The 24,379-nt window shown below is 53.3% G+C and overlaps 1 protein-coding gene across 1 annotated transcript in view; it reads left to right on the forward strand.

The window, feature by feature from the left end:
• Nucleotides 1-24,379, forward strand: part of ACOT11 (acyl-CoA thioesterase 11) — a gene marked incomplete at both ends in the record, with an annotated part of 51,543 nt that overhangs the window by 25,657 nt on the left and 1,507 nt on the right. Inside the window, 13 exon segments of the mRNA XM_079698194.1 lie at nucleotides 4,664-4,868; nucleotides 5,855-5,924; nucleotides 11,556-11,616; nucleotides 12,383-12,481; nucleotides 12,948-13,083; nucleotides 14,533-14,689; nucleotides 15,896-16,015; nucleotides 17,679-17,823; nucleotides 19,283-19,342; nucleotides 20,170-20,232; nucleotides 20,566-20,649; nucleotides 21,908-22,041; nucleotides 23,973-24,104. Of these exon segments, the coding sequence (XP_079554320.1) occupies nucleotides 4,664-4,868; nucleotides 5,855-5,924; nucleotides 11,556-11,616; nucleotides 12,383-12,481; nucleotides 12,948-13,083; nucleotides 14,533-14,689; nucleotides 15,896-16,015; nucleotides 17,679-17,823; nucleotides 19,283-19,342; nucleotides 20,170-20,232; nucleotides 20,566-20,649; nucleotides 21,908-22,041; nucleotides 23,973-24,104 (1,466 nt within the window).

Genomic DNA, 24,379 nt, shown 5'->3' on the forward strand with positions numbered 1-24,379 from the left:
GATGGTCCTCGTCATCAAGTCTCAGCTCCTAGGCCGCCCTTGTCATCACCCTTTTCCTCTCCCATAGGCGTTTCTTTGGCACCTGCTCTGTGCCAGGCCTGACTCCATCCCTGTCCTGTGGGAATGCCTGTCTGCTGGGGCAGGCGGCTCTGAACCAGTGACTGCACAGCTCGGTCAGTGCCGTGTGGAGACAGTATGGCTGTGGGGGCCTCCCTGGCCCCAGGTCTCCCTGGGGAAAAGGCAGGGGGAGGTGCTGAAGAGGGAGGAGGAGGAAGCAGTCACTCGGCAGGTAGCGCAGGTGAAGGGATCCTAGGCAGAGGCAGTGCCCATGTGGCAGAGGAACGGAGGTGGGGTGAGAGCGTGCTCTGAGGAACCGAGTGTGGTCTGGAGCTGGGAGAGCAGCTGCGGGGACAGTGGCAGCAGCTACAGAGTAGGGCCCCGATCCTGAGAGTGGTAGGAAGCCATCGAGGAGTCTTGAGCAGGGGAGATGCCTGCTCAGGCTTGCTCTTTAGAAAAGTCTGTGAGGTCCTAAGGCACAGAACCAAGTCCCAGTTGCAAGGACTGGGTCCAGCCTCCCTGCAAGGCAGGACGCTGTAGGTTGTGGTTGTCTAGCTTGTGGCTTTGGGTTCTGGAAAGATCCTTCTGGTGTTGCATAGAGGCCTGGAAGGAGGTGGGGAGCTACTGGAGGCCTGTGGACTGGCTGTGGAAATAACCCAGTGAGTGAGCAGTGCGGGGGCCTGAGCACATCGGGGCAGGGGGGCTAGACTGAGAGTTTAAGGAGGTTGGGTCACTGAGACTTGGCTACTTGGGGGAGCGAGGAAATCCAGATGAAGTCTGTAGTGTGGGCCTGCTGTGAAATTGCCCAGAAGGAGCCCTGGCCTAGGGGGCTTTACCAAGACCAGCCTTTCCCTCTGTGTGCCTCAGTTTCCCCAGGTGTGAAGGGATTGAGCAAAGTGGCCTTTCTTGCTCTGATCCAGCAGTTCTGTTACACGACTCTGGCTGAGGAGAAGGGACACAGAGACCACAGTGTAGCCAGCTGGGGCCTAGTCTGGGATTATCAAATCTGGCTGGGTCTGTTGCGGCTGGAAGCCAGCGCCTGGCATGGCTGCCGTCTGAGAGCGCATGTCCCTGGCCCTTAGATGCCCTCTCCACCTTCGCGCAGGCTCTGTCCTCCCTGTCAGCTGTCTTGGCTCAGCCTGCCTGGCCGCCCCAGGCCCTAACTCTGACCAGGGCCTCTGGTCTCCCCGTGACTGGCCCTGAGAGGAATGGCTCGGCTCTGGGGCCTTATTGGCAAAACACTGCCTGGGCCACACACGCCCCTGCCTCCCGGGCTGGATGCCTGCCCACCATGGGATTAGAAGGAGGCCTGGCCTTGCCTGCCCTGACGTGGCAGACTGCCTTGGAGCCCAAGGAAGGAGTTGTAGTGTGAGAGGCTGTGCTTTGCCTCCCTGCGCATGCTCCAGCCCAGGGGCTCTGCACTCCTCTCTTTGAGGGAAGTGGGAGCACAGCACAGTGGGGCTTGTTCCTTAGCTTGCCTGGGGGGAGGAGTGGGGTGGGAGCTCAGCCCTGCTCAGACAGTATTTCCTGCCTGACAGGTAACTGGACTCCTTAGCTTCCTCATTGGAAAGCTCAGCTGGCCATGCCAGAGCCCTGCAGGATTAGATCCCAGAATCCTGGAATCAAGGGTGGGATATCTTGAGGACTGGCAGTCCCCCCCTGCCTCTGCCTGGTGAGTGACAGATGAGGTTCAGGAGGGGAGGGGCTCGCTCAGGATCACATAGCACCTGAAAGGCAGGGCTAGGATTTGAACTCAAGTCTGCCTCTAGACATTCCTTTACAAACCTTTGATGAGTTCCTACTGTGTGCCAGGTACTTCTTTTTTTAAAATTTAATTTATTGATTGATTGATTTTTGGCTGCGTTGTGTCTTCGCTGCTGTGCCCGGGCTTTCTCTAGTTGTGGCGAGAGGGGGCTACACTTTTTTGCGGTGCGGGGGCTTCTTATTGCTGTGGCTTCTCTTGTTGTGGAGCACAGGCTCTAGGCATGTGGGCTTCAGTAGTTGCAGCACGTGGGCTCAGTAGTTGTGGCTCCCGGGCTCTAGAGCGCGGGCTCAGTATTTGTGGCGCACGGGCTTAGTTGCTCCGCGGCATGTGGGATCTTCCCAGACCAGGGATCGAACCTGTGTCCCCTGCATTGGCAGGTGGATTCTTAACCACGGCACCACCAGGGAAGTCCCTGTGCCAGGTACTTCTAAGCATGAGCACTAGAGTAGGAGCTTTGCAAAGGATTGGCCCAATTTCTCTTATATGCTCAGTGTTTGGGGGAGGGTCCAATACAGAGGAGGTGCTTGGTGAAAGAATGAGTGAATGAATGAATGAACAAATGGGTAAGGCAAAGATCCTGCCTCCAGGCATGTAGACTCCAATGGATGGGACTTCTGTTTTGCACAACAGGGAACAGGAGGCTGGTAGGAGTGGGTATTGGCTAGGTGGGAAGTAGAGAGGATTGGAATTCAGATGTCCTGACTGCTGGTCTAGGGCTTTTTCCATCCTCACTTTCCTCATCTGTAAAATGGGGTAAATGGTTTTCACCCTCTGCCTGCCTTATGAGGATCCAGTGAGGCAGTAGATGAGAATAGGCTTATAAAGCAGGGACGTTGTGCTGGGGGGGCTTCCCTGTGTGCACATAGAGAACCGCCCAGAAACTCCACATGCTCTGCTCTTCTTCTGCCCCCTTACCCTCTGCATTTTGCCTCCCCCATTGCCCTAGCTTTCTCCAGGGCTTCTTTCTGGAATGTTCTGCCCAGAACCTCTAGCCATGGGAGGGCTTGGGAAGAGTGTGGGTGAACGGAATCTGCCTGCCTCCTTCCTCTACCGTCTCCCACACCCAGAAAGCCAGCCACCCGCATCCACATCCATGCAGGCCCCCAGTGCACACCCGGCCGGAAATGCCTTGGCAGTGGTTACCATGGTGATGGGTCCTGATGCTTGGACTGCAGTGGCCTGGGAGCTGCCTGCAACAGCCTGGCAGCCTGTCACCCGCAGGCCCCCGCCCAGGCTGCGAGCTCCTGGCACAGCTGCCCTCCTCTCTCTCCTTTTGGTCCCTAGCACTGAGCCTGGTACCCAGGGACTCTTGGGAATGAGCTGCCTGTCTGGGAACCCACAGGCTGTTCTGGGTCAGACTGGCTTGGTTCAAATCCCAGTTCTGCCTCTTAGGGGGTCAGTGACCTAAACAAGTTAACTCTGTGTGTTTTGAATTTACTGAATTAGCTACGGGATCCTTGTGAAGGGAGTTATCCAAAGGGTATAGACTCCCAGAATGAGACCCATCCTTGCCCCGAGCCGTCACTGCCCCCATCCTGCAGCAGTGGCAGGGTCAACATTGGGTCATAGCACTCTTTGCTGCTGAATCCGCATCCAGGGCCCTAGATACCTCATCTCGGGCCCCAGGAGGTCCTGCAGGCAGTGTAGTGTGATGGGTAGGACCTCAGACTCTGTGGGTCACAGCTGGGCTTGGCACTTACTTGGGCTTCAGTTTCCTCATCTATTTTTTTTTTAATTATTGAATTTGTTACAATATTGCTTCTGTTTTATGTTTTGGTTTTTTGGCCACGAGGCTCCCCCCGCTGCACCCCGACAAGGGATTGAACCCACACCCCCTGCATTGGGAGGTGAAGTCTTAACCACTGGACCGCCAGGGAAGTCCCAGTTTCCTCATCTTTGAAATGAGGATAATAATGTACCTCTTTCAGAGGTTTGTTGTATGGATAAAGTTTGAATTAGTACTTGTAAAGTGCTTAGATGAGTATCTGATACTTAATAAGCACTTTATAAATGTTAGCAGTGACTTATCATCACCACAATTGGCATTGGCCATGAAAATTGGAACCCCTATGCCTGTCCCTCCTGTCATTTTTTTTCACGCAGGCAGGTGTCCCCACCTCTGTTCACAGTGTCATGAGAGAAAGGATGGCAGTTTGGCTCCCCTTCCTCATCCCACCTCATCAGGGCACTGCTAGGCACGCCCCACCTCTGCTGCCTGGCCAGTGAGACAAGCTGGGCCCTGGGCAGAAACTCCTCCTCTAACTCATGAGTTTGAGGACTTTCTCTGCTGGTTCTCCAGCTGGCAGCTGTTCCAGCCCTGGTCTGGATCAGCCAGCTGGTCTGTGACCGCCCAGAGCCCTCCCAGTCAGTAGAGCTGATAACGGATAAGCACCCAGCAGAGATGCTGCTACTGATGTCATCTGAAGAATGAGAGGCCCAAGGAAGGGGCTCTTATAGGATGAAATAGGAGCAAATCCCCAGGCTTGACTGCTGTAGGGCTCACTAGGCCTCCCTGAAGAGTGAGGGGGAATCCTTCCAGAATGAAGGAGAATCTGAGGCAAAACTTGAATAAGCTGGCCCACCAGCTGCATTAATTCTCTGCTGCATCCCTCTCTCCCAGCCCCCTCCTTCGGGTACAAGGTTATGTTAACACGGAATTGTTGGCCAAAAGGAAGCTGGGCATAAGGGCATCCAGAGAGCCCCCTGGGGGTCTGAGACCCTGGGCTGGAAGGTTGTGGCCACTCTTGGAGATGGGGTTTTATGGTGGGTGGCCCTGGGGTCTCAGGGACTGGCAGATCTGGGAGACCCTGCTGTGAGCTGACCGCCTCGTCTGTTCCCCAGGGCCTGGCCTCCGTGTTCTCCAACCGTGCATCCCGGAAGTCAGCCTCACGCACGGAGGACAGCAACATGGCAGAGGACGAGGGCTACCGGAACCCCACGGAGGTGCAGATGAGCCAGCTGGTGCTGCCCTGCCACACCAACCAGCGCGGCGAGCTGAGCGTCGGGCAGCTGCTCAAGTGGATTGACACCACCGCCTGCCTGTCCGGTGAGGCCGCGCCCGTCACCGCTGCCCTCCCAGCCCCGGCACCGCACACCCAGAGGAGAGGCCCCAGTTTTCAGAGACGGTTGCCGTCCCCGAGTGCCACCCTCCTCCCTCATCCCAGCCTTTGCTCAGGCTGCTCCACCTGCCTGCGATGCCCTCTTCAAGTTCTCCATGCTCTGCTCGGGCCCAGCCTCTTGCCCGGAGGCCCCCAGAGGTCTGAGTACTATAACCTAAGGTCCCTGCTCTGACACAGCGCGGCCTTCAATGTGGCTGCTCCGAGACTGGCTGTGAGCAAAGCCTGTGGCATTGAGTAGAGTTGAGTGGAGCTGGATTGAGCTCCTTTCGTTGCCTTTGGTGCCCCAGTATTCTCCAGCCCACAGGGAGTTCAGTCTGATGGGGGTGCCAGACAGGAGACTGACTGCCCCCCAGCACTGTCTGATGCGAGCTGGGAAAGGGAGGTGGAAGCAGGGCTCTGGGAGAACAGACCAGAGGCTCTGCCCCAGCCCTGGGGGCAGAGAAGGGATTCTGGAAGGACTCAGGCCTGGGAGCACAATCCTCAGAGAAAGAATGACTCAGGCAAGGAGACAAAGGTGGGTGAGGTTGACTGGACAGGGGTATGGGCACTCTAGGAGGTCAGGAAGTAGAATAGCATGGCGTGATCATTCATTCATTCGACAGCTGCTTGACAGCTGCTTATTGAGTATCTCCTGCGTGCCAGGCGCTGCTCCAGGACTGGGGCACAGCAGTGAACAAGACAGGCAAAAATCCTTGTCCTCAAGTGACATGCGGTCTAGCAGGAGGGAGAGGCACTAAACAGACGAAACCCAGATATGTAAGACAGGGTCAGGGTGTCATCATCACGGTGAGGAAAGTAAAGAAGGGTGGGAGCACGGGCGAGGAGGCAGGCCTTAGCTAGGCGGTCTGACGTTTGATCAGAGGCCTGGGTCATGGGGAGGCTGCTAACGCGTGCTTTCTTCTCCTGACGCCAGCGGAGAGGCATGCTGGCTGCCCCTGCGTCACAGCCTCCATGGACGACATCTATTTTGAGCACACCATTAGGTAAGTGGCCCCTCCTGCCCTTCCTTCTGGTCTCCCCACCACGAGCCCAGAGCCCTTCCCCCGTCTACTGCCTGCTCAGCCTGTGTGCTGCCTGGAACCTGCCTCAGCTGACTGAGGGCCTCTGCAGATGGAGAGGGGGCAGCCTTTGGTGAGCAGTGACCCGTCTGCAAGGTCTCTGGGACAGCGGTGGGCTAGAAGCTGCCCTGTGGCTGGCAGCTCCCTCAGCCAGGCTTGGAGTTGGGTGCTGCTGAGGCAGTATCATGGGGTGCTGTGTGACTTTGGGGAAGGCAGTCTCTTTCTCTGGTCCTCAGTTTTCTTATCTTCAAAATGGAAGGGGTTAGACTGAATCAGTGAATGCCTTTTTTGAGCTTGGACATTCTCTGTGGGTCATTGGTCATCAGACTGTAGGGAAGTCCCTAGATAAGGTGCCTTGGCAGAGCCCGACCCAGAAGTTTGGACCATTCAGCCTCTGCTCATGTACCCCCAGGGATGAGGAACTTATTACCTCCTGGGTTTTTGGGTTTTCGGGTTTTTTTTTTTTTTTTTTAACTGTCTGTACTGGTTAGAAGACTCTTCATTACACTGTGCTGAGCTTTGTCTCTGCACAGCTTTGCTGGGACCCAAGGAGCATGCTGAGCCCTCTGCCCAGGACAGGCTGCAGAGCTGCATACAGTGCTTTGGCCTCCAGGTCTGCTCTTAAACTATCAGTGCCTAGGACATCAAGTGCCAAGGACTTATTCAGGACTTCCTGGTGCCCCACGAGTTGTGGTTAAGGAAAAAGTTTGGCTAGTCCCTGTATTCACTTATTTAGTCATTCATCACTGCTTGTGGACCAGGGCCCATGCTGGGTTTGGGGTCCACAAAGTCAACTGGAACATAGTCCCTGTGCCCCAGGAGCTCTCAGACTGCAGGGAGGCAGATATAGAAACATAATTTCAATTCAAAGCAGTGAATTCCAGGCTAACAATGATCTCTGCGTATGGGTGCTTTGTAATACTTTTTCTAAATATCTTTTATTTTAGAATAATTTTTGATTTAGAAAAACACTGTAGATAGTACAGAGTTCCCATATGCCCCACACCGAGATTCCCTATTATTAACATCTTACATTCGTATGGTACCTCTGTCACAATGAGCCAATATTGATGCATTATTTGTAATGTCTTTTTAATTAAGTCCTCAGAACAACCCTATGAGGTCGTAGCTATTAGTACCCTCATTTTACAGGTGAGAAAACGGAGGCACAGAGAAGTGAAGTAACTTGCTTAAAGTCATACAGCTGGTGGAGAACCCAGGACATACTACGAGCCAGGCAGTCTGGCCCCAGAGCCCTTGTTCTTAACAAACAGGCCTCATTGCCTATATGTGTGGGGGTGGGTATAGTGAGTGGCCCAGAGGGTAGTCAAAGGTGGCTTCCTGGAGGAGGTGTTTGAGCTGGCTCCAGTACTGTGTGTAGTGACAATTTGTAGGCCAGTGGAGCCGTGTCTGGGCCAGCTCTGGGTCTCTGTTGCCAACACGGGATCTGGCACTTGGAGGAGCAAGGGATAGAGAAGGCTGGGGTGCGGTGTGTACATGATGGATGGACACGCGGAGGGACCCAGTGGAGTGGAGGTGAGTCTGGGCAGAGGAGGGTGTGGGTGGGAGGAAATGCTGGAGAGGATCCTGGGAAGGAGGGTAAGCTGGGGAGGGCCCTGGAGCATGATTGGTGGCCAGGAAAGGCCTGGCTATACCTGAGGAAAGCTGGGGAAGGTTTTTTTGTTTGTTTTTGCTTTTGCCATTTAAAAATACCTCAAAGGACTTCCCTTGTGGTGCAGTGGTTAAGAATCTGCCTGCCAATGCAGGGGACACGGGTTTGAGCCCTGGTCTGGGAAAATCCCACATGCCGTGGAGCAACTAAGCCCATGCGCCACAACTACTGAGCCTGCGCTCTAGAACCTGTGTGCCACAACTACTGAGCCTGCGTGCCACAACTACTGAAGCCTGCACGCCTAGAGCCTGCGCTCTGCAACAAGAGGAGCCACTGCAATGAGAAGCCTGCGCGCCACAACCAAGAGTAACCCTTGTTCACCGCAACTAGAGAAAGCCCACACGCCACAACGAAGACCCAACGTAACCAAAAAATAACAAATAAATTAATTAAATTAAATTAAAATTCTAAAAAAATATTAAAATATCTCAAAATGTCTCTCTAATGGATAAGAACTTTTTAAAACATAATTTCAATACCACTACCACACCTAAAGAAAATGAACAATTTCTCACTAACATCAAATATCCAGTCAGCATTCAGTTGCCCACAATGTCTCATGAATTTGTTTTTTTAGTTTGTTTTGCTTTACAGTTATTTTTGTTGCTCAAGTCAGGATGCAAATCAGGTTGCAATTGGTTGCTAGGTCTCTTAAATCTTTTTTTTTTTTTTTTGGCCATGCCTTGCAGGATCTTAGTTCCCCGACCAAGGATCGAACCCAGGCCCCGGCAGTGAAAGTGCCAAGTCCTAACCACTGGACCACCAGGGACTTCCCTCTTAAGTCTTTTTTTGACCCGTAGGTCCTACATCTCCCCGCAACACCCTCTCCTCCCTGCTCCCTCTCCCTCTCTATGTGTCTTCTCTTGAAGTTTGTTTGTTTGTTTTTTTAAATAAATAGATTTATTTATTTATTTTTGGCTGCGTTGGCTCTTCGTTGCTGTGCGTGGGCTTTCTCTAGTTGCGGCGAGTGGGGGCTACTCTTTGTTGCGGAGCGCGGGCTTCTCATTGTGCTGGCTTCTCTTTGTTGCTGAGCACAGGCTCTAGGTGTGTGGGCTTCAGTAGTTGTGGTTCACGGGCTCTAAAGCACAGGCTCAGTAGTTGTGGCCCATGGGCTTAGTTGCTCCGTGGCATGTGGGATCTTCCTGGACCAGGGCTCAAACCCATGTCCCCTGCACTGGCAGGCGGATTCTTAACCACTGTGCCACCAGGGAAGCCCAAAGTTTAGTTGTTGAAGAAACCTGGTTATTTGTTCTCTATAGTTCTTCATCATCTGGGTTTTGCTGTTAGCATCACTGTGGTGTCATTTAACATGTTCCTCTGTCCCCTGCTAGTAAATTGGTCTTGGAGAAGGGCTTGAACAGGGGTCACATTTGTTTGTTGGAGCTGCCTCTGGAGGGGTGTTGGGAAATTAGCGGCTTGAAGGGGGCCCCAAGGAGGCTGGGCACTGACCCTGTGGATGGAGCCAGTTTTGGCCTGAGCTATGAGATGGAGGACAGTCAGGAAGGAAGAGAAGCTTGGGAGTCCAAATGGGTTACTGCTTGGCTTGGGGCAGGGTGGGGGGGCTAGAGGGGGGGAGGGGAGGAGGAGGAAGGGGAAGGGTCAGAAACTTCTTTCTCTTTTTTTTAGCACTGCAAAAAATAGACTTATTTTTATTTGGGGGATGAGGGAAGTTTTTTTTTTTCCTACTTTTTTATTATGAAAACTTTCAAAATTATAGAAAGTTGAACAGTGCTGTGATCATCCCTACTGAGAGTCAATAATGAACACTTTGCTAAATTTGCTTTATCTGTATGTGGATAAATACAAGCATACCTCATTTTATTGCACTTTGCAGATATTGCATTTTTTTACAAATTGAAGGTCTGTGGCAATCCTGCATCAAGCAAATCTATTGACCTCATTTTTCCAATAACATTGGCTCATTTAGTGTCTCTGTGTCACATTTTGGTAACTTTTGCAATATTTCAGACTTTTTCATTATTATTATATTTTTTATGGTGATCTGTGATCAGTGATCTTTGATGTTACTGTTGCAAAAAATTACAACTGGCTGAAGGTTCAGATGATGGTTAGCATTTCTTAGCAAGAAAGTTTTTTTTTTTTAATAAGTTTATTTATTTATTATTTATTTTTGGCTGCATTGGGGCTTCATTGCTGCACGCGGGCTTCTCATTGCGGTGGCTTCTCTTGTTGCGGCGCACGGGCTCTAGGCACACGGGTTTCAGTAGTTGTGGCACGTGGGCTCAGTAGTTGTGGCTTATGGGCTCTAGGGCACAGGCTCAGTAGTTGTGATGCACGGGCTTAGTTGCTACGTGGCATGTGGGATCTTCCCAGAACAGGGCTCGAACCTGTGTCCCCTGAATTGGCAGGCAGATTCTTAACCACTGTGCTACCAGGGAAGTCCCAAGAAGGTATTTTTTAATTAAGGTATGTATATTGTTTTTTAGACATATTGCAATTGCATACTTAATACACTACAGTATAGTGTAAACATATCTTTTATATGCACCAGGAAACCAAAAAAATTGTGTGACTCGCTTTATTGCGATATTTGCTTTACTGCCATGGTCTGGAACAGAATCCACAGTATCACTGTTGTGTGAACTATTTGAAAGTAAGTTGCAGACATCATGACACTTCATCCCTCCATATGTCAGCATGCATCTCCTAAAAATGATAGTCCCCTACCTGACTATTAGAACTACTAAAAAAAAAATAATAACAGAAATGAACAAGTCAGGACTTCTCTGGTGGCGCAGTGGTTAAGAATATGCCTGCCAATGCAGGGGACACGGGTTTGAGCCCTGGTCCAGGAAGATCCCACATGCCACGGAGCAACTAAGCCCGTGTGCCACAACAACTGAAGCCCACGTGCCTAGAGCCCGTGCTCCACAACAAAGAGAAGTCACCACAAGGAGAAGCCCATGCACCGCAACGAAGAGTAGTAGCCCCGCTGGACGCAACTAGAGGAAGCCTGCACGCTGCAATGAAGACCCAACGCAGCCATAAATAAATAAATAAATAAATAAATAAATGATTTAAAAAAAACATCAGCACAGGGCAGCAAAGTGGCTCGCTCAGGGATTCTGATGTTCATCTGGACCTGGGAGTCATTCCAGCGGGACAGTTGCAGCTGGAAAGAGCAGGACTAGGGTGCTCAGTAGAATGAGTTTAGAATCCTGGCTCTGTCCATCTTTAGCTGGGTGACCTTAGGCAAATGGCTTACCCTCTCTGATACTCAGTCCCACCCTAAACCTACCTACCAAACTTGTTCTGAGGTTCAAATGAGGTCGTGCAAAGTACCTGGCACATAATAGGTATTCTTTCCCTTCCTACCCTGTGTTTATAGTTATCTTGTGCTTAGTAGGCATTCAATAATTGTGGAATTCATTAATTCAGTAGGCCACTATTCATAACTTACCTTGTGCCACGTGCAAGGACTTGAAGATTCAGTGGTAAGCAAAACAGACATGATCCTTGCCCCAGCAGAGCTTAAGGACTGTGGGGGAGACAGAGGTCCATCTGTTGGAAGAAGTGTTAGGAGGGTGAACCTTATGGGGCTCTGGGAGGGCAGGGAGAGCTTTCCTTAGGAAGGACTGTTGAGCTGAGAGCAAAGAGAAGCTTGAGTATTCATTGGACAAGGGAAAGCGGGGGAAAGGGGGAGATGAATGACATCATGCCACTTCTCTTGCCCCAGCTTCCCCACCTGTAGAATGAGGTGCTAACACTGTCTTGCCGGCTTGCTTTGAGGACTCAGTGACATGGTAGATGTGAATATGCTCCGTATGCCGTGAGGTTCTCCTGCCAGTTCCTCTCAGCAGAGACACCTGTTCTCTCCCTCTGTCCCCTCTTGGAAGGCTTACCTCCTGCTTTTCTCTCCTCAGTGTTGGACAAGTGGTGAATATCAAGGCCAAGGTGAACCGGGCCTTCAACTCCAGTATGGAGGTGAGCAGGTGGGTGGGTGGGTTTCTGCCTCCTCTTCATTCTCAGCCACCAGCTCAGGCACACTCACACTCACACTCACAGTGCCCCGATTGAGGCAGCAGAGTTCTGAAACAGCTGGCAGGGTTGGGGGGATCCTAGGGCAATGTCCAATATCCATAATACAGAAGGGAAAACTGAGGCTAGGGAGGGGAAGGGATTTGCCCCAGGTCACCAAGCCATGTAGATTCCAATGTGAGCCTTGACTTCCAGCCTCCTGGGTCTTCATACCTAGTCTCAGACCCTCTCTTCAGCAGCCAGGTGGTCTCAGGAATACAGGGAAGATAGCCGCTGTGCCTGACCCTGAAGGCAGTGGTGTGGAGGAGGGTGCTGGACTTCCGTCCATTAGCTTACCTCCCACAGCCTCTGTCTGCACATTGTAGAATGGGAACATGATTCCTATGCGGCAGGGTTGTTGAAGGTTTAATGGGAGGACTCTTTGGGGATGCATGGGGCTCTATGAGCTCTGGAAGAGGGCCTCATCATTCCCATTTTACAGATGAGGAAACTGAGGCCCAGAGAAAGGAAGTGACTTGCCCAAGGTGTCCCAGGGAGCCAGGGGCAGAATCAGAACCTACCCCAGGTCTCTAGCCCCCTGGACTTGGTAGGTGATACAGAAGCACCAGAGGCCAGGCCTGGGGTGGGACTTGCTGTCTCCACCTGCGGGGCCTCGGGTTGGTGAGCTCTGTTTCCTCCCTCCTCAGCTGTCCACCTTGCTCTTCCTCTCCAGGTGGGCATCCAGGTGGCCTCCGAGGACCTGTGCTCTGACAAGCAGTGGAGCGTGTGCAAGGCCTTGGCCACCTTTGTGGCCCACCGGGAGATCTCCAAGGTAGGTGGCTACACCTGACCACCCGATGCTACCGGACCACCTGGGTGCCTGTCTACATGGTGATTCTGGGGGTTGGTGGAGGGGTAGAGGTGGGGGCACAGCAGGGAATCCCCAGAAGAAGGCCCGCCCCGTGCTGTGGTTGAACCCCAGGCGCCTCCCCGCTCTGCTTTTCCCCACCTCTCCCTGTGCACCTCGCACCCCAGGATCCTCCAATTCTCTCCATTGCCTCCCATGTCCTGCATCAACAACCCCCATCCACAGTGCCTTTGCTCACGAATGGGGACGGGGACACTGGAGGATGAAAGTGATGTATCAGTCAACAGGGAGATGGAAGATGGGGACAAAGAGGGGACAAGACTTGTAACCATCCAGCAGCCCCAGGCGTGAGATGGCTGTTTGGGGGACAGGCTCTCATGCTATTTCAGGAAACTTGTCCTGAGCACCCCCACCTCACCCCCTGCCACAGGTGAAGCTGAAGCAGATCACGCTGCGGACCGAGGAGGAGAAGACAGAGCACAGCGTGGCAGCCGAGCGCCGGCGCATGCGGATGGTCTACACGGACACCATCAAGGACCTCCTGGCCAACTGCGTCATTCAGGATGGTGAGCGCCGTGCGTGGGGAGGATAGCCCACGTCCTGCATGGCCCCCTCTGTCCTGGGCCCTTAATGAGCAGAGGGAGGAAGGGAGTCTCCTTGGGATGTCCACCCACGAGTGGCCTCAGGCCTGGATGGCCCTCTTGCCTCAAGGTTCCTTCGGGGAAAAGGGAGCGTTTGGACATCTCACCCAGCTCCCAGGAGCCATGAACATGGAGCTGGGACATACAGAAAACTCTTTTAATCCGCTAAATGCATTTGGGTCTCTAGGAGTCAAGATATTTGGGAAGGTAGTGTTGAGCTTGGCCTTGAAACCCTAGGACTTTTCAAAAAACAAATAGTTAGGTAGCTAGGTAGGTAGGTAGATAGAGAGAGGTGTAGGCATAGAGATAGAGTAAAAAGCAATACTCTCTTCTACCCCAGAACCAAGGCTCCCTCCAGAGGCAGCTACTGTTCGTCATTTGGGGGCATCTTTCCAGAAGTATTCTCTGCATATTTAAGCATACTACCTACCAGTTTGCCCTCTCTTTTTACCCAGAAGTAAACATACAGTACATACTGTTCTGTATCTTGCTCCTTTCCCCTTAAAAGCATATCTTGGAGAGTGTCCTGTACCAGCACACAAAGGTCCACTTTGGACTGGGAGGATTTTGACAGGTGGAGAGGTGAGGCGGGGTTTTCTGACAGAGGGCACAGGCTGGGCAAAGGCCCAGAGGGGTGACCTTGGATTTGTTCACTGATGTCCAGAACACTAGAATGCAGAGTCATCCTTGAAACCTAAAGGAGGCAATTTTAGGACCAACCAAGGGTAGTTCAGCTGCCCAGAGTGGAGAGAGAGCAGGCAGAAGTAGCCAACACCAGTGAAGGCAGTGAGCTGTGCTCTGAATTCCGTGTGCTGTTATTTATGCTGGGCCTGGAGGCTGTGGCTGGGCAGGCCCAGCTCTTCCTACAGTTGTCAAGGCCCACGGGAACCATCCATCCCACTGCAGCCCCTGTAGATCCCTTCTGTCTTGACAGCCCTTCTACCCAAGCGTCAGTCCAAATGCCTGAGTCTGGCATCCAGGCCCTTGGCTGACCACTCAGCATCATCTGGTGCTGTTCCTTTACTTGCCCTCAGCTCCAGCTAAGCCAAGGCCTCGTTGCTTCCTGGGACTGTCCTGCCTGTCTGGTCTCCAGAACTTGGCTCAGGCCTTCAACCTCCCCTCATCCCTGCCTGTGGCATCTCTAAGCAGCCTGCAATCTGGGTGAAAGGCTACCTCTTTCACAGGCCTTCCCTGATGAGCTCTCTCACCCCGGGAGATGGGAGATGCACGGCACCTCCCTGGTGCTGAATAAATAAAAGAATCTGCGTGGGGTGGACTGGTGGGCATGGGGGTCCTGGGCTGCCCATGGGGAGGGTCTGCCCTTGGGAATTTTCTCACCTCCCCGCCTCCCTCCCTCTACGCCTCTCTGGTCAGATCTGGAGAGCAGAGACTGTAGCCACATGGTGCCAGCCGAGAAGACCCGAGTGGAGAGTGTGGAGCTGGTCCTGCCCCCACATGCCAATCACCAGGGCCATACTTTCGGGGGCCAGATCATGGCCTGGATGGAGAACGTGGCCACCATTGCAGCCAGGTGAGGGCAGTGCCCTGCCTGTGCCTCCCTTCCTTTCTCTTCCTCCTTCCCTCGTCCAGCTCCCTCTGCGGGAGAAACCCCAGCTTGGTACTGGCATTCAAGGCTTCAGAAGCTTGGCTGTTCTTTCAGGGTAACCTGGGGCCTTCAGACCCAGAGAACCAGAGAAGAATGATTTTCTGTGAGCTCACCATTCCTTCCGTGGTTCCCATCATGGCATGGGAAATGCCAAGCCCCCCGGCTGGCACCAGGGCCTCCCCTTGCCCTGGCCCTGCTCGCTTGCTTCCTGGATCTTAACACTTCTTGCACATCAAGCCATTTGCTTTTCCCCTTCCAATCCTCTGTGCTCCCATCCCCTGCCTTCACTCCTGGCTGACTTCCCACCATGCCAACTCCAGTATTCTTTGTCTGCTAAAGTCCTGCCCATCTCCTCCATGAAGCCTCTTTCACTGTTCCCTTCTCCCTAGAGGTGGAAATAATTACTTCCTTTTCCTATAACTTCTGTGCCTGTCCGGGTCTTGTTCTGCTCCAAGTATTGGGGCTTTTTTTTTTTATAGTTATGATAACTGACATTCACTAACTGACACTCTCATACCTCCATGGCTTTGTACTTGCTGTTTGCTCTGCCATGAGCGCCCTCCCCAACCCATGTTCTCCTCAGCCAGGCAAATTCTTCCTCACCCTTTAGAGACCAGCTCCAATGGCCCCTCCTCTGTGTTTAACCTGTGGACACAGTACATAAGCAATGCTGTTTTGGGCAGCCCAGGCTATGAGAGTAATAAGATCTCAGAGGAGGGTCAGAGTGTGGATAGTCAGGGAAGGCTTTCTGGAGGAGGAGTACTTCATCTGGGCCTTGAATGACGAGTAGCTTTGGGTAAGGGGAGGGCTTCCAGATAGTAGGAACAGCAGGTGCTAGGGTGTAAAAGTTAGAAGGAAAAGGTTTACTGCCCTTTCCTATGTCACCTCAAGTTCAGCTTTTTTCCAGCTACGCACGTAGACCTCAGTATTCTAAGCTGTGATATTGGACTTTAGTTCTCTTCCTCTGGGCAGAGCTGTCACTGGGTTGGGTGGGAGTGGGTGGACCAGAGGGTGGTACATGTGGTTCTGGGCTGGGTCTGGGGATGGGGGCAGCAGGAGAAGGCTGGCCCAAGCCAGTGGCTGAAGCACTGGAGGCATTTGTCCTGTCCCCCTGACCCCCGCCTCTTCCAGCCGGCTGTGCCGTGCCCACCCTACGCTGAAGGCCATTGAGATGTTCCACTTCCGGGGCCCATCCCAGGTTGGGGACCGCCTGGTGCTGAAGGCCATCGTGAACAACGCTTTCAAGCACAGGTGTGGGGCTGGGATGGGTGAGATGGGGCCTCTTGGGGTTGAGGGCTCTTCCTGACCTAAGAAGGGACCTTACCTCAAAACTGCAGGAACTGTTTCCCCTGTAGACGAGGTCTATGAGATCTGAACTCTGCCTGGCTGCTGGGTCCCTTTACCATCACCAAGATTCAGCTCTGATGTTCCTTCTCTGGCCTCCCGAGCCCTGTGCCTGCTGCCGTCACAGGTCACACCATGTGCTTGGTGTGTCTCTGTCTCTCTCCCCGGCTCCTGTCTCTGGTCCTGCCACACTATGGATTCTCAGGTCACAGGGCCACCTCTTGCCAGTGTTCCCTTGTTTATCAAACCCTTTCCTACCCTTTTCCTAAAACAGCAGTTAGTTCCCAGAGCCCTTACCTTTGGAATGAATTCTGATACCCCCATGAAAGCTTTTTGGTGATTTCAAAGATTTGGTCATTTTCAATGATAGCGTAGTTGTTAAAAGTGAGGGATCTGGGCCTCCCTGGTGGCGCAGTGGTTGAGAGTCCGCCTGCCGATGCAGGGGATACGGGTTCGTGCCCCGGTCTGGGAGGATCCCATATGCCGCGGAGCGGCTGGGCCCGTGGGCCATGGCTGCTGAGCCTGCGCATCCGGAGCCTGTGCTCCGCAACGGGAGAGGCCACAGCAGTGAGAGGCCCGCATACCACAAAAAAAAAAAAAAAAAAAAAAAAAAAAAGTGAGGGATCTGGAGCCAGGCTGCCTGGGTTCAAATTTGGTTCATGGCTTATCAGCTGTGTGACTTTGGGCAAGTTACTTAACCCCTCTGAGTCTCAGTTCTTTCACTTGTAAAATTGGGCTCACCACAACTACCTCATGGTTGTGAGGATTCAGTGAGGGGTTACTAGTAGAATGCCAGAGGAAACGTTCAGTGAAGGTCAGCCATTCCTGCTGCTTATTATTATTTTTAAAATTATTATTATTATTTTACTATTCACAGTCTGACTATCACACCTTCTACTGCCATGCAGGGGGAAAGCCCTGAACTAGGAGCTGTGAGGCCTGGTTTCTAGTGCAGGTTCTCTTCCTGACTGTTGTGTGACCTTGGGCAACTGAGTGCCCTGTTCTAGGTCTTGATGTCCCCATCTGCATAATGTCCACATTCCGGGATCATAGACCTTCCTAAATGAGGGGGAATGGAGGTGGCTGCTATTTTATAATTCATAAAAACAGTCAGAGATACAGAAACAGCAGCGACTGAGCTGTCGGGCATGGCTACGGCTATTAGAGTGCTGGTGAAGAGGTGTACGGTGAACATTTTCTCAGATTAGGCTCTGCCCCGCCACCTCCTTTCTTATGTCTTTCCATCACCCTTTGCAGCTTACGTGACGTATTTTATATAGACGTTTGTTGCCCCATCCCCTATCTGTTAGCCCATGAGGACCTGGACTGGACCGGTTTATTCCTTTCTGTGACCCCAGTGACAAGCATGGGGCCAGGGGTGCAGTGGGCACTCTGTAAACATTGTTGAAAGGGAACAGTTCTGGGTTTCCTGCCCATCGGACTCTGATCTGGGCTGTGGGAGGAACTGCAGGAGTACGTGTGTGCATCTGGGCATGTGTGCGTGCGTGTTGGGGAGGGGGTGGCCTCGGGAAGGTCTGTCCAGCTGAGACCAGCCCTCCTTTCCCCTCAGCATGGAGGTGGGCGTGTGTGTGGAGGCCTACCGCCAGGAGGCCGAGACCCAGCGGCGGCACATCAACAGCGCCTTCATGACCTTTGTGGTCCTGGATGCAGATAACCAGCCTCAGATGCTGCCCTGGATTCGGCCCCAGCCTGGGGTGAGTGCCCCACTACCAGCCCCCCTCCCTCTCTGCCCAGGGTGATAGGACTGGGGAGTGGACCCAGCTCTGTCCTTCTGCTGGGGCATAGCCAGCCCCAAGTGCCCTGGTATAACCCGCCCCCGGGGATGCCCCTTGTGCAAGGAAGGCACCCTGTGCTTCCTGGAAGAACTCAGACCACGTGCTGGGTGTTAACAGGCATTCATGAGCCTGCAGAGCTGTAAGAGCACTGGCTTTGGGGTCAGAGGTGGGTTGGAACCCCACCTTGGCCACGTTCTAGTGGGTGCCCTCTGCGAGCTTTCACTCCCCATCTGTAAAGAGGGGGTATCTGCAGTTCCTGCCTCGCAGGGCTGTTGGGGAGATACTGACCTTGCTCCTGGCTGAGTAAGTGGCGACTGCTCTGACCATGGTGACAGGGGAGCAAAAAGCGTAGGAATGAGAGTCAGGGACCTGGGTTCAAGGCTGGTTCTAAACAATGTTCCCTTGTGCCTCCTTTGGGCCCGGCTCGGGCTTGCTTCTGGGGGGCCAGGGAGTGACCTTGGAGAGGTGGCCCCTTCTCTCCAGGAAGGTCACCCACCCAGCCCGCCCACCTTACAAGACTGAGCATGGGCTGTGAAGACCCCCTCTCCAGAGCTGGGCGTTGGGCAGTCAAGATGGGTGGTGGCCAGAGGAGCAGGGAGCCTGGCAGGCAGTGGGACAGTAGACAGTCCACAAGGCCCTTTCAGGCCTTTGCCACTTAATGTTCACTAGTAGGGAGATGTTAGAAGTAGTGGTTCAGAGGGGGGGCTCTGGGTTCAGGCCATCTGGGTTCTGTTCCTGTCCCCACTCCTTAGCCCTGTGACCTTGGCTGAGCCACTTAGCTTTTCCGTGCCTCAGTTTCCTCCTCTGTAAAATGGGGATAGTACTGGGAGTTCCCTGGTGGCCTAGTGGTTAGGATTCTGGGCTTTCACTGCTGTGGCCCGGGTTCAGTCCCTGGTGGGGGAACTGAGATCCCGCAAGCCGCACGGTGCAGGCAATTAAAATAATAAAATGAAATGAAATGAAATAAAATAATTGGGGATAGTACTAGTACCAACCTCAGAGGGTGGTCATAATGCTTAGATGCAGTTTTGCATGGAAAACACTTCAGAAGCATGCCTGCCCATAGCAAGTGCTCAATAAATGTGGGTTCTTAGCGTTGTAAGTGCGCTTTGGGAATCCCCTTTTATGGAGGAGGAAGCAGGTACAGTGAGGGCAGGTGGTGTTCCCAAAGTCACTCAGGGAGCCTCAGGGGAAGCTGGGGCTGGAGCTCAGTGACGGGGCACTGTCCTGTGCAGGCTGCCCCAGTGAGATCTGAACTTCACTTTAGGGCTGCAGGGAGGGTCTCCTTGGGCCCTTTGGGGAAGGGGGCAGGCAGTAATGGCGGGGGCAAGTTGTTTGTCCCTCCTGCACCACAGTCTGTCTCTGCTCCTCTCCTCAGGATGGCGAGCGGCGGTACCGAGAGGCCAGTGCCAGGAAGAAGATCCGCCTGGACAGGAAAGTGGGGGCCGGGCGGTGGGAACGGACATGGCTCTAGGGCTTCCCTGTCTGCTCCCTGGCCCTGGGAACTTGTGTTTCTTCGGTGCTTCCCCCGGGCTGGGCCTTTACATCCAGGCAGCCTCTGGTCTTGGCCTCATGACACAGTGGTCTTACTGGCCCCTTGTACAGGCGAGGATAGAGGGATGAGGTGGCCACGGGCACTCAGACAGGAATGATGGGCAGAATGAGAATTTGAACCTGGCCAGGTGTGACCAATTTTACTTCTTGTGTTGCTCCCATTGACTCTGATGCCCGTTTGGCAGATGAAGAAAGAAAGGCTCTGAGAGGAGATGCAGTTGCTTAAGAAGCAAATCCACGTGTGAATGACTGCTGTGAAAGCACTTTACAAACTTGAAAGGGCTGTGAACGGCACCAGGATTCACCATCTGATGTTAATAAGAACAATGTGCATGTATGGAGGGTTTACCATATGCCAAGCACTGTTCTCCCTGTGATGACCCCAAGAGGAGGCAGGTGTGACCCCTGATCCCATTTTACAGCTGAGGACACTGAGACATAAGGGTGAAGTCGCTTTAGCCGGAGTGAAGTCACTCAGCAAGGGTGTTGGGGGTCTGCACCTTTCCCCCAGCCCGTCCCCGCCTCTGAGTGTGTATGTCCTCAGCTGCGGTTTTCTGTGTGCCCATCCAGTCTCCCTGGCCAGACAGGAGTCTCTCCCACGCCGTTGGGCTGAGCACAGGGTCTGGCACACGGTAAGCCAGCAGTGAAGTCTGTGGAAAGAGATGGGCTCCCAAGGGAACAAGGTTGTTGTCTTCCCTCTCTCCCAGGAAGTACATCGTGTCCTGTAAGCAGGCAGAAATGCCCCTCTCTGTCCCCTGGGACCCTAGCAACCAGGTAAGGCCTTCTGCTCTGAGTGGACCGTTCTCAGGCCTGTTGGGATCCCTGATCCTCCCCTCTTGTGAGCGGGTTTGGAGGTAGGCCCGGAGGGGACAGGATACTGCTGCCACAAGACTGGCACAGGTAGCCAAGGGCTTTCCTGTGTCCCCTTGCTTGGCAGGAGGGAGCTGGGGCCCCAAGGGGAGGAGGAGTCTGCCAAGCCCCGGCCTCCTTTCCCAAAGCCAAGGGCTCCTTCCTTCACGTCCAGTTTCCTCTCCCCGCCCCAGCGCAGCCCGGCGCGGAGCCCTCGAGGAAGGCGGAAGCTGAGGCTTCTCTGTGTGCTCTGTCCAGGTGTACCTGAGCTACAACAACGTCTCCTCCCTGAAGATGCTCGTGGCCAGGGACAACTGGGTGCTGTCCTCAGAGATCAGCCAGGTAGCTGACCCCACCCTCCCAGCTCTCCTTCCTCCTCGGAGCCACCAGAGGTGGCTGACTGTGAGACACAAAAACCCTCTCAAAGCACTCCAGCCAAAGGGAGATTCCCTAAAAGGAACTGGATGAGGTCATGAAACCAGCCCAGTTATAGAAGCAAACCTGCCCCCCAGGGCCTGGAGTGGGGGTCCCCCACTCTGGATCCTCTCCTGCCCACCCACCTTCTTGCCCCCCATTTCATCCTCCCCCACCACGTCCTCCCTGTCTCTGCTCCTTCTACAGTGAGGCGCTGCTGGGACGGGGGCCTGGGGCCAGCGCGGGCTGAGGGAGGACTTGAGCTCTGCCACTTTTGCCTGTGACCTTAGGGGGCTGGATGGCACCTGGCTCTGAGGATTCATTCTGTTGCTGTGTCGGCCCCTGCTTCTTTATCTTCTTTTAAAAAATGTTTTCCACATTAAAAAAATTGAGGTATAATTTACATGTAGTAAAATTTCCCCTTTTTAGTGTATAATTCTACTAGTTTGGAAAACACATAAAGTTACAGAATCACTACCATAATCAAGATACAGAACATTTCCATAATCCCCCCAGTTTCTCTCATTCCCCATTGTGGTCAAGCCTCTTCCCACCCCCAGCCCCAGGAAACCACGGATCAGTTTTCTGCCCCTTTAGTTTTTTTTTTTTTTTTTTTTTTCTTTTTGCTGTACGCAGGCCTTTCACTGTTACAGCCTCTCCCGTTGCGGAGCACAGGCTCCGGACGTGCAGGCTTAGCGGCCATGGCTCACGGGCCCAGCCGCTCCCTGGCACGTGGGATCCTACTGGACCGGGGCACGAACCCGCGTCCCCTGCATCGGCAGGGGGACTCTCAACCACTGCGCCACCAGGGAAGCCCTGTCCCTTTAGTTTTGTCTATTTTGAGAATGTCCAGTACGGGGAGTCATACAGTGTATAACCTTTCAATCTGACTTCTTTCTCTTGGCACAAGGCATTCACTCGTGTTGAGTGCTTGTTTTTGTTCCATTTCGTAGTGAGTACCATTCCATCCTGTGCTTATGCATGCAGTCACTGCTCCTTCAGACACCTTCCTATCCACTTGTGCTGAATCTCCCATTTTCATGGGAATGCGACCGAGGCTCAGAGAGGTTGAGTTGCTTGTTCACAGTCACACAGCAATCAGTGGCAGCCCTGAGCTTCCAGCCCCGGTCCCCAGCATAGGCTGAGGAGGAGGCGCGGGAACGAGGCTGCCCTCTGGCCCATGCAGGTCCGCCTGTACACTCTAGAGGAGGACAAGTTCCTCTCTTTCCACATGGAGATGCTGGTGCACGTGGACGCCGCCCAGGCCTTCCTGCTGCTCTCAGACCTCCGTCGGAGGCCCGAATGGGACAAGCACTACCGGTGAGGGCAGCGGGGTGGGGTGCGGAGGTGGGCCCTCAGGTGTCTCCTCCTGAGCCGTTCCCCCACTGTGCTCAGCCCCTGCCGGCCTTTAGCAGGGAGGATGGGGGTGGGGCACTTGGTTATGTGTTAGGTGAGCGTCAGAGTCAAGGGTAGTCTGAGCCCTCAGGGAAGCGAGTGAGCCTGGAATTGGAGTCGGGGGCCTGGGTTTAAGTCTTGTTCCTGGCCTAACTAGCTGTGACCATGGCAAGTCATGTCTTTTCTGGGCCTCAGTTTCCCTCCTCTTAAAATGGGTACTTGAGGTGTGGGTTGTAGATTTGCACCCAGGGATAGATCAGTGATTTTCAAAGCGTGTTCTGTGGAGTTCTGCCTTCCCAGAGGGGGCTCAGGGACTGCTTGGTGTGGTAGTTGGAAGTGGAGGGGGTGGGTGGGAACCCCTCCCAGACTCAGGGTAACTCAGTGAATGGCCAATTTGCTGAATTTACCAAGTTTGCCAGTTCTTCGTATGGATATGTACAGGAATGTTATTTTTTAATGTAGTGAGTTACTGAATATAAATGTTATTCCTATAAATGCATTTGTTCCCCAAATTTATTGACTCTCCATGTAAGTTTTTGCTTAAGAAAATAGCCAAAATTTCAGTGTTTAATATGGGAATGTTAAAGTTGAAACTGGTATTTTTTCAAGTCATTTTCTGTTATGCCAACACCCTCCTTTGGGGGTTCTTTGATCATTTCTCCAATGGCTTATTAAGAGGAGCCTATATTCCTGAGTGTATCCATAAGGAGGATCTGTGTATTTGGAAATTCAGTCAGCAAGTCATTTGGTGAGTTGATATTTGACAAATTGGCCTTCCCCTACCTTTCCCCATCTCTCTTCACCAAAGCAGACCTGCTTGTCGCTGTTCACACACAGGCTTTCTGCATAAGGCTTCTTCGCAAAGAAGGGCTGAGTTGCTTTAAAAAGCCCTGGTCTAGGTTGGCCCCAGGCCTGCCGGCCATGCCATCCTGGAAGCCTGAGAGGTGATTTGGTGGTGGATGTTGGGAAGAAGGGGTTGGGCATGTGGTAGGAAGCCTTCTTGGAGGAGGTGGGCTGGTGTGGGCCTTGAAGGCCCGATCAGATCTTGATGCTTGATGGGACTGGGGGGTGTGTCCTGAGGGGAAGGGAGGCCCTAGCAGCTTTCCTCCACCCTGCCCACAACTGCCCTGTTCCTAAGGCAGCTTCCAGGGTGGGCGGGAGAGCAGGGAAAAGGTGGCGGGTCTGGACGTGGTTGCGTGTGTCTCTGTGTGGATGTCCTTGTGTGTGTGTGCGCGTATTGATGTAAGCCTACGTGTGTCTACCTGGGCACATGCGTGCAGTGTGCCCGGGCCTGAGGGGCACAGCTCTGGCACCCAACAGCCCAAGCACGTCCCACACCTGCTTCCTTATTAGCTCTGTGGCCGGAGGTGAGTTATTTCTCTGAGTCTCAGCCCCCTCATCTATAAAATGGGGATACTAAGAGTACCAACTGCATGGGCTGATGTGGGGTTAAGTGAGATAGTACCCGTAACGCTCTTAGAACACTGCCTGGTACACAGTGGGCGCTCACTAAATATTCGGTACAACTACTAAATCATCACACATCTGTGTAGGGTATGTGCATCTGCACAGACATAGACACCCATAGTTTTGTGTGTGCATCGGTGGGTGTCTATCTATGTATCTGTGCACATGTGTGCCCACGGGTGTGTGTGTTCATTTGCTTGTGTATGTGTCTGTGTGCCCGTGTGTGTTTATCTTGCCAGCCTTTTCTGCCCTCCTGTGGTCCCTGCTGAGCAGTGTTGGGGGTGAAATATCCCCCAAGCATCTGCTCAGGGCAGCTGAAGCACGGGAGGGCTTGGGTCAGACCTGCTCTCACACGAGGAGCTGGTGTGACGCCCATGGGTTTTGTACAGGAGCGTGGAGCTAGTGCAGCAGGTGGACGAGGATGATGCCATCTACCACATCATCAGCCCCGCCCTCGGTGGTGACCCCAAGCCCCAGGATTTTGTGATCCTGGCCTCTCGGCGGAAGCCTTGTGACAACAGGTGCGTGCCTGCCTTCTGGGGTGGGAGGTGGGCAGGGCTCATCTTCCTCCCCAGGGAGGGGACATCAGCCTAGAGTCAGCCCTCTGCTTCCTACTGGCCGCAGTGGTCTTACTGTGGGTAGAATGGAGGACATGGGGATGCATGGCCCCTCTAGTCACTCATGCTCTAAAGCGGGGTGGTCTCTGTCCCTGGGGTAGTGAGGGCGCCTTGCCCCAGGCCACAGACAGGCCAGTTCTCACATGGCCAACTCCTTGGCCTCCAGCCTCTGAAGGCCC

Source organism: Hyperoodon ampullatus (assembly GCF_949752795.1).
Source record: "Hyperoodon ampullatus genome assembly, chromosome: 2".
In the NCBI taxonomy this organism is placed as follows: domain Eukaryota; kingdom Metazoa; phylum Chordata; class Mammalia; order Artiodactyla; family Ziphiidae; genus Hyperoodon; species Hyperoodon ampullatus.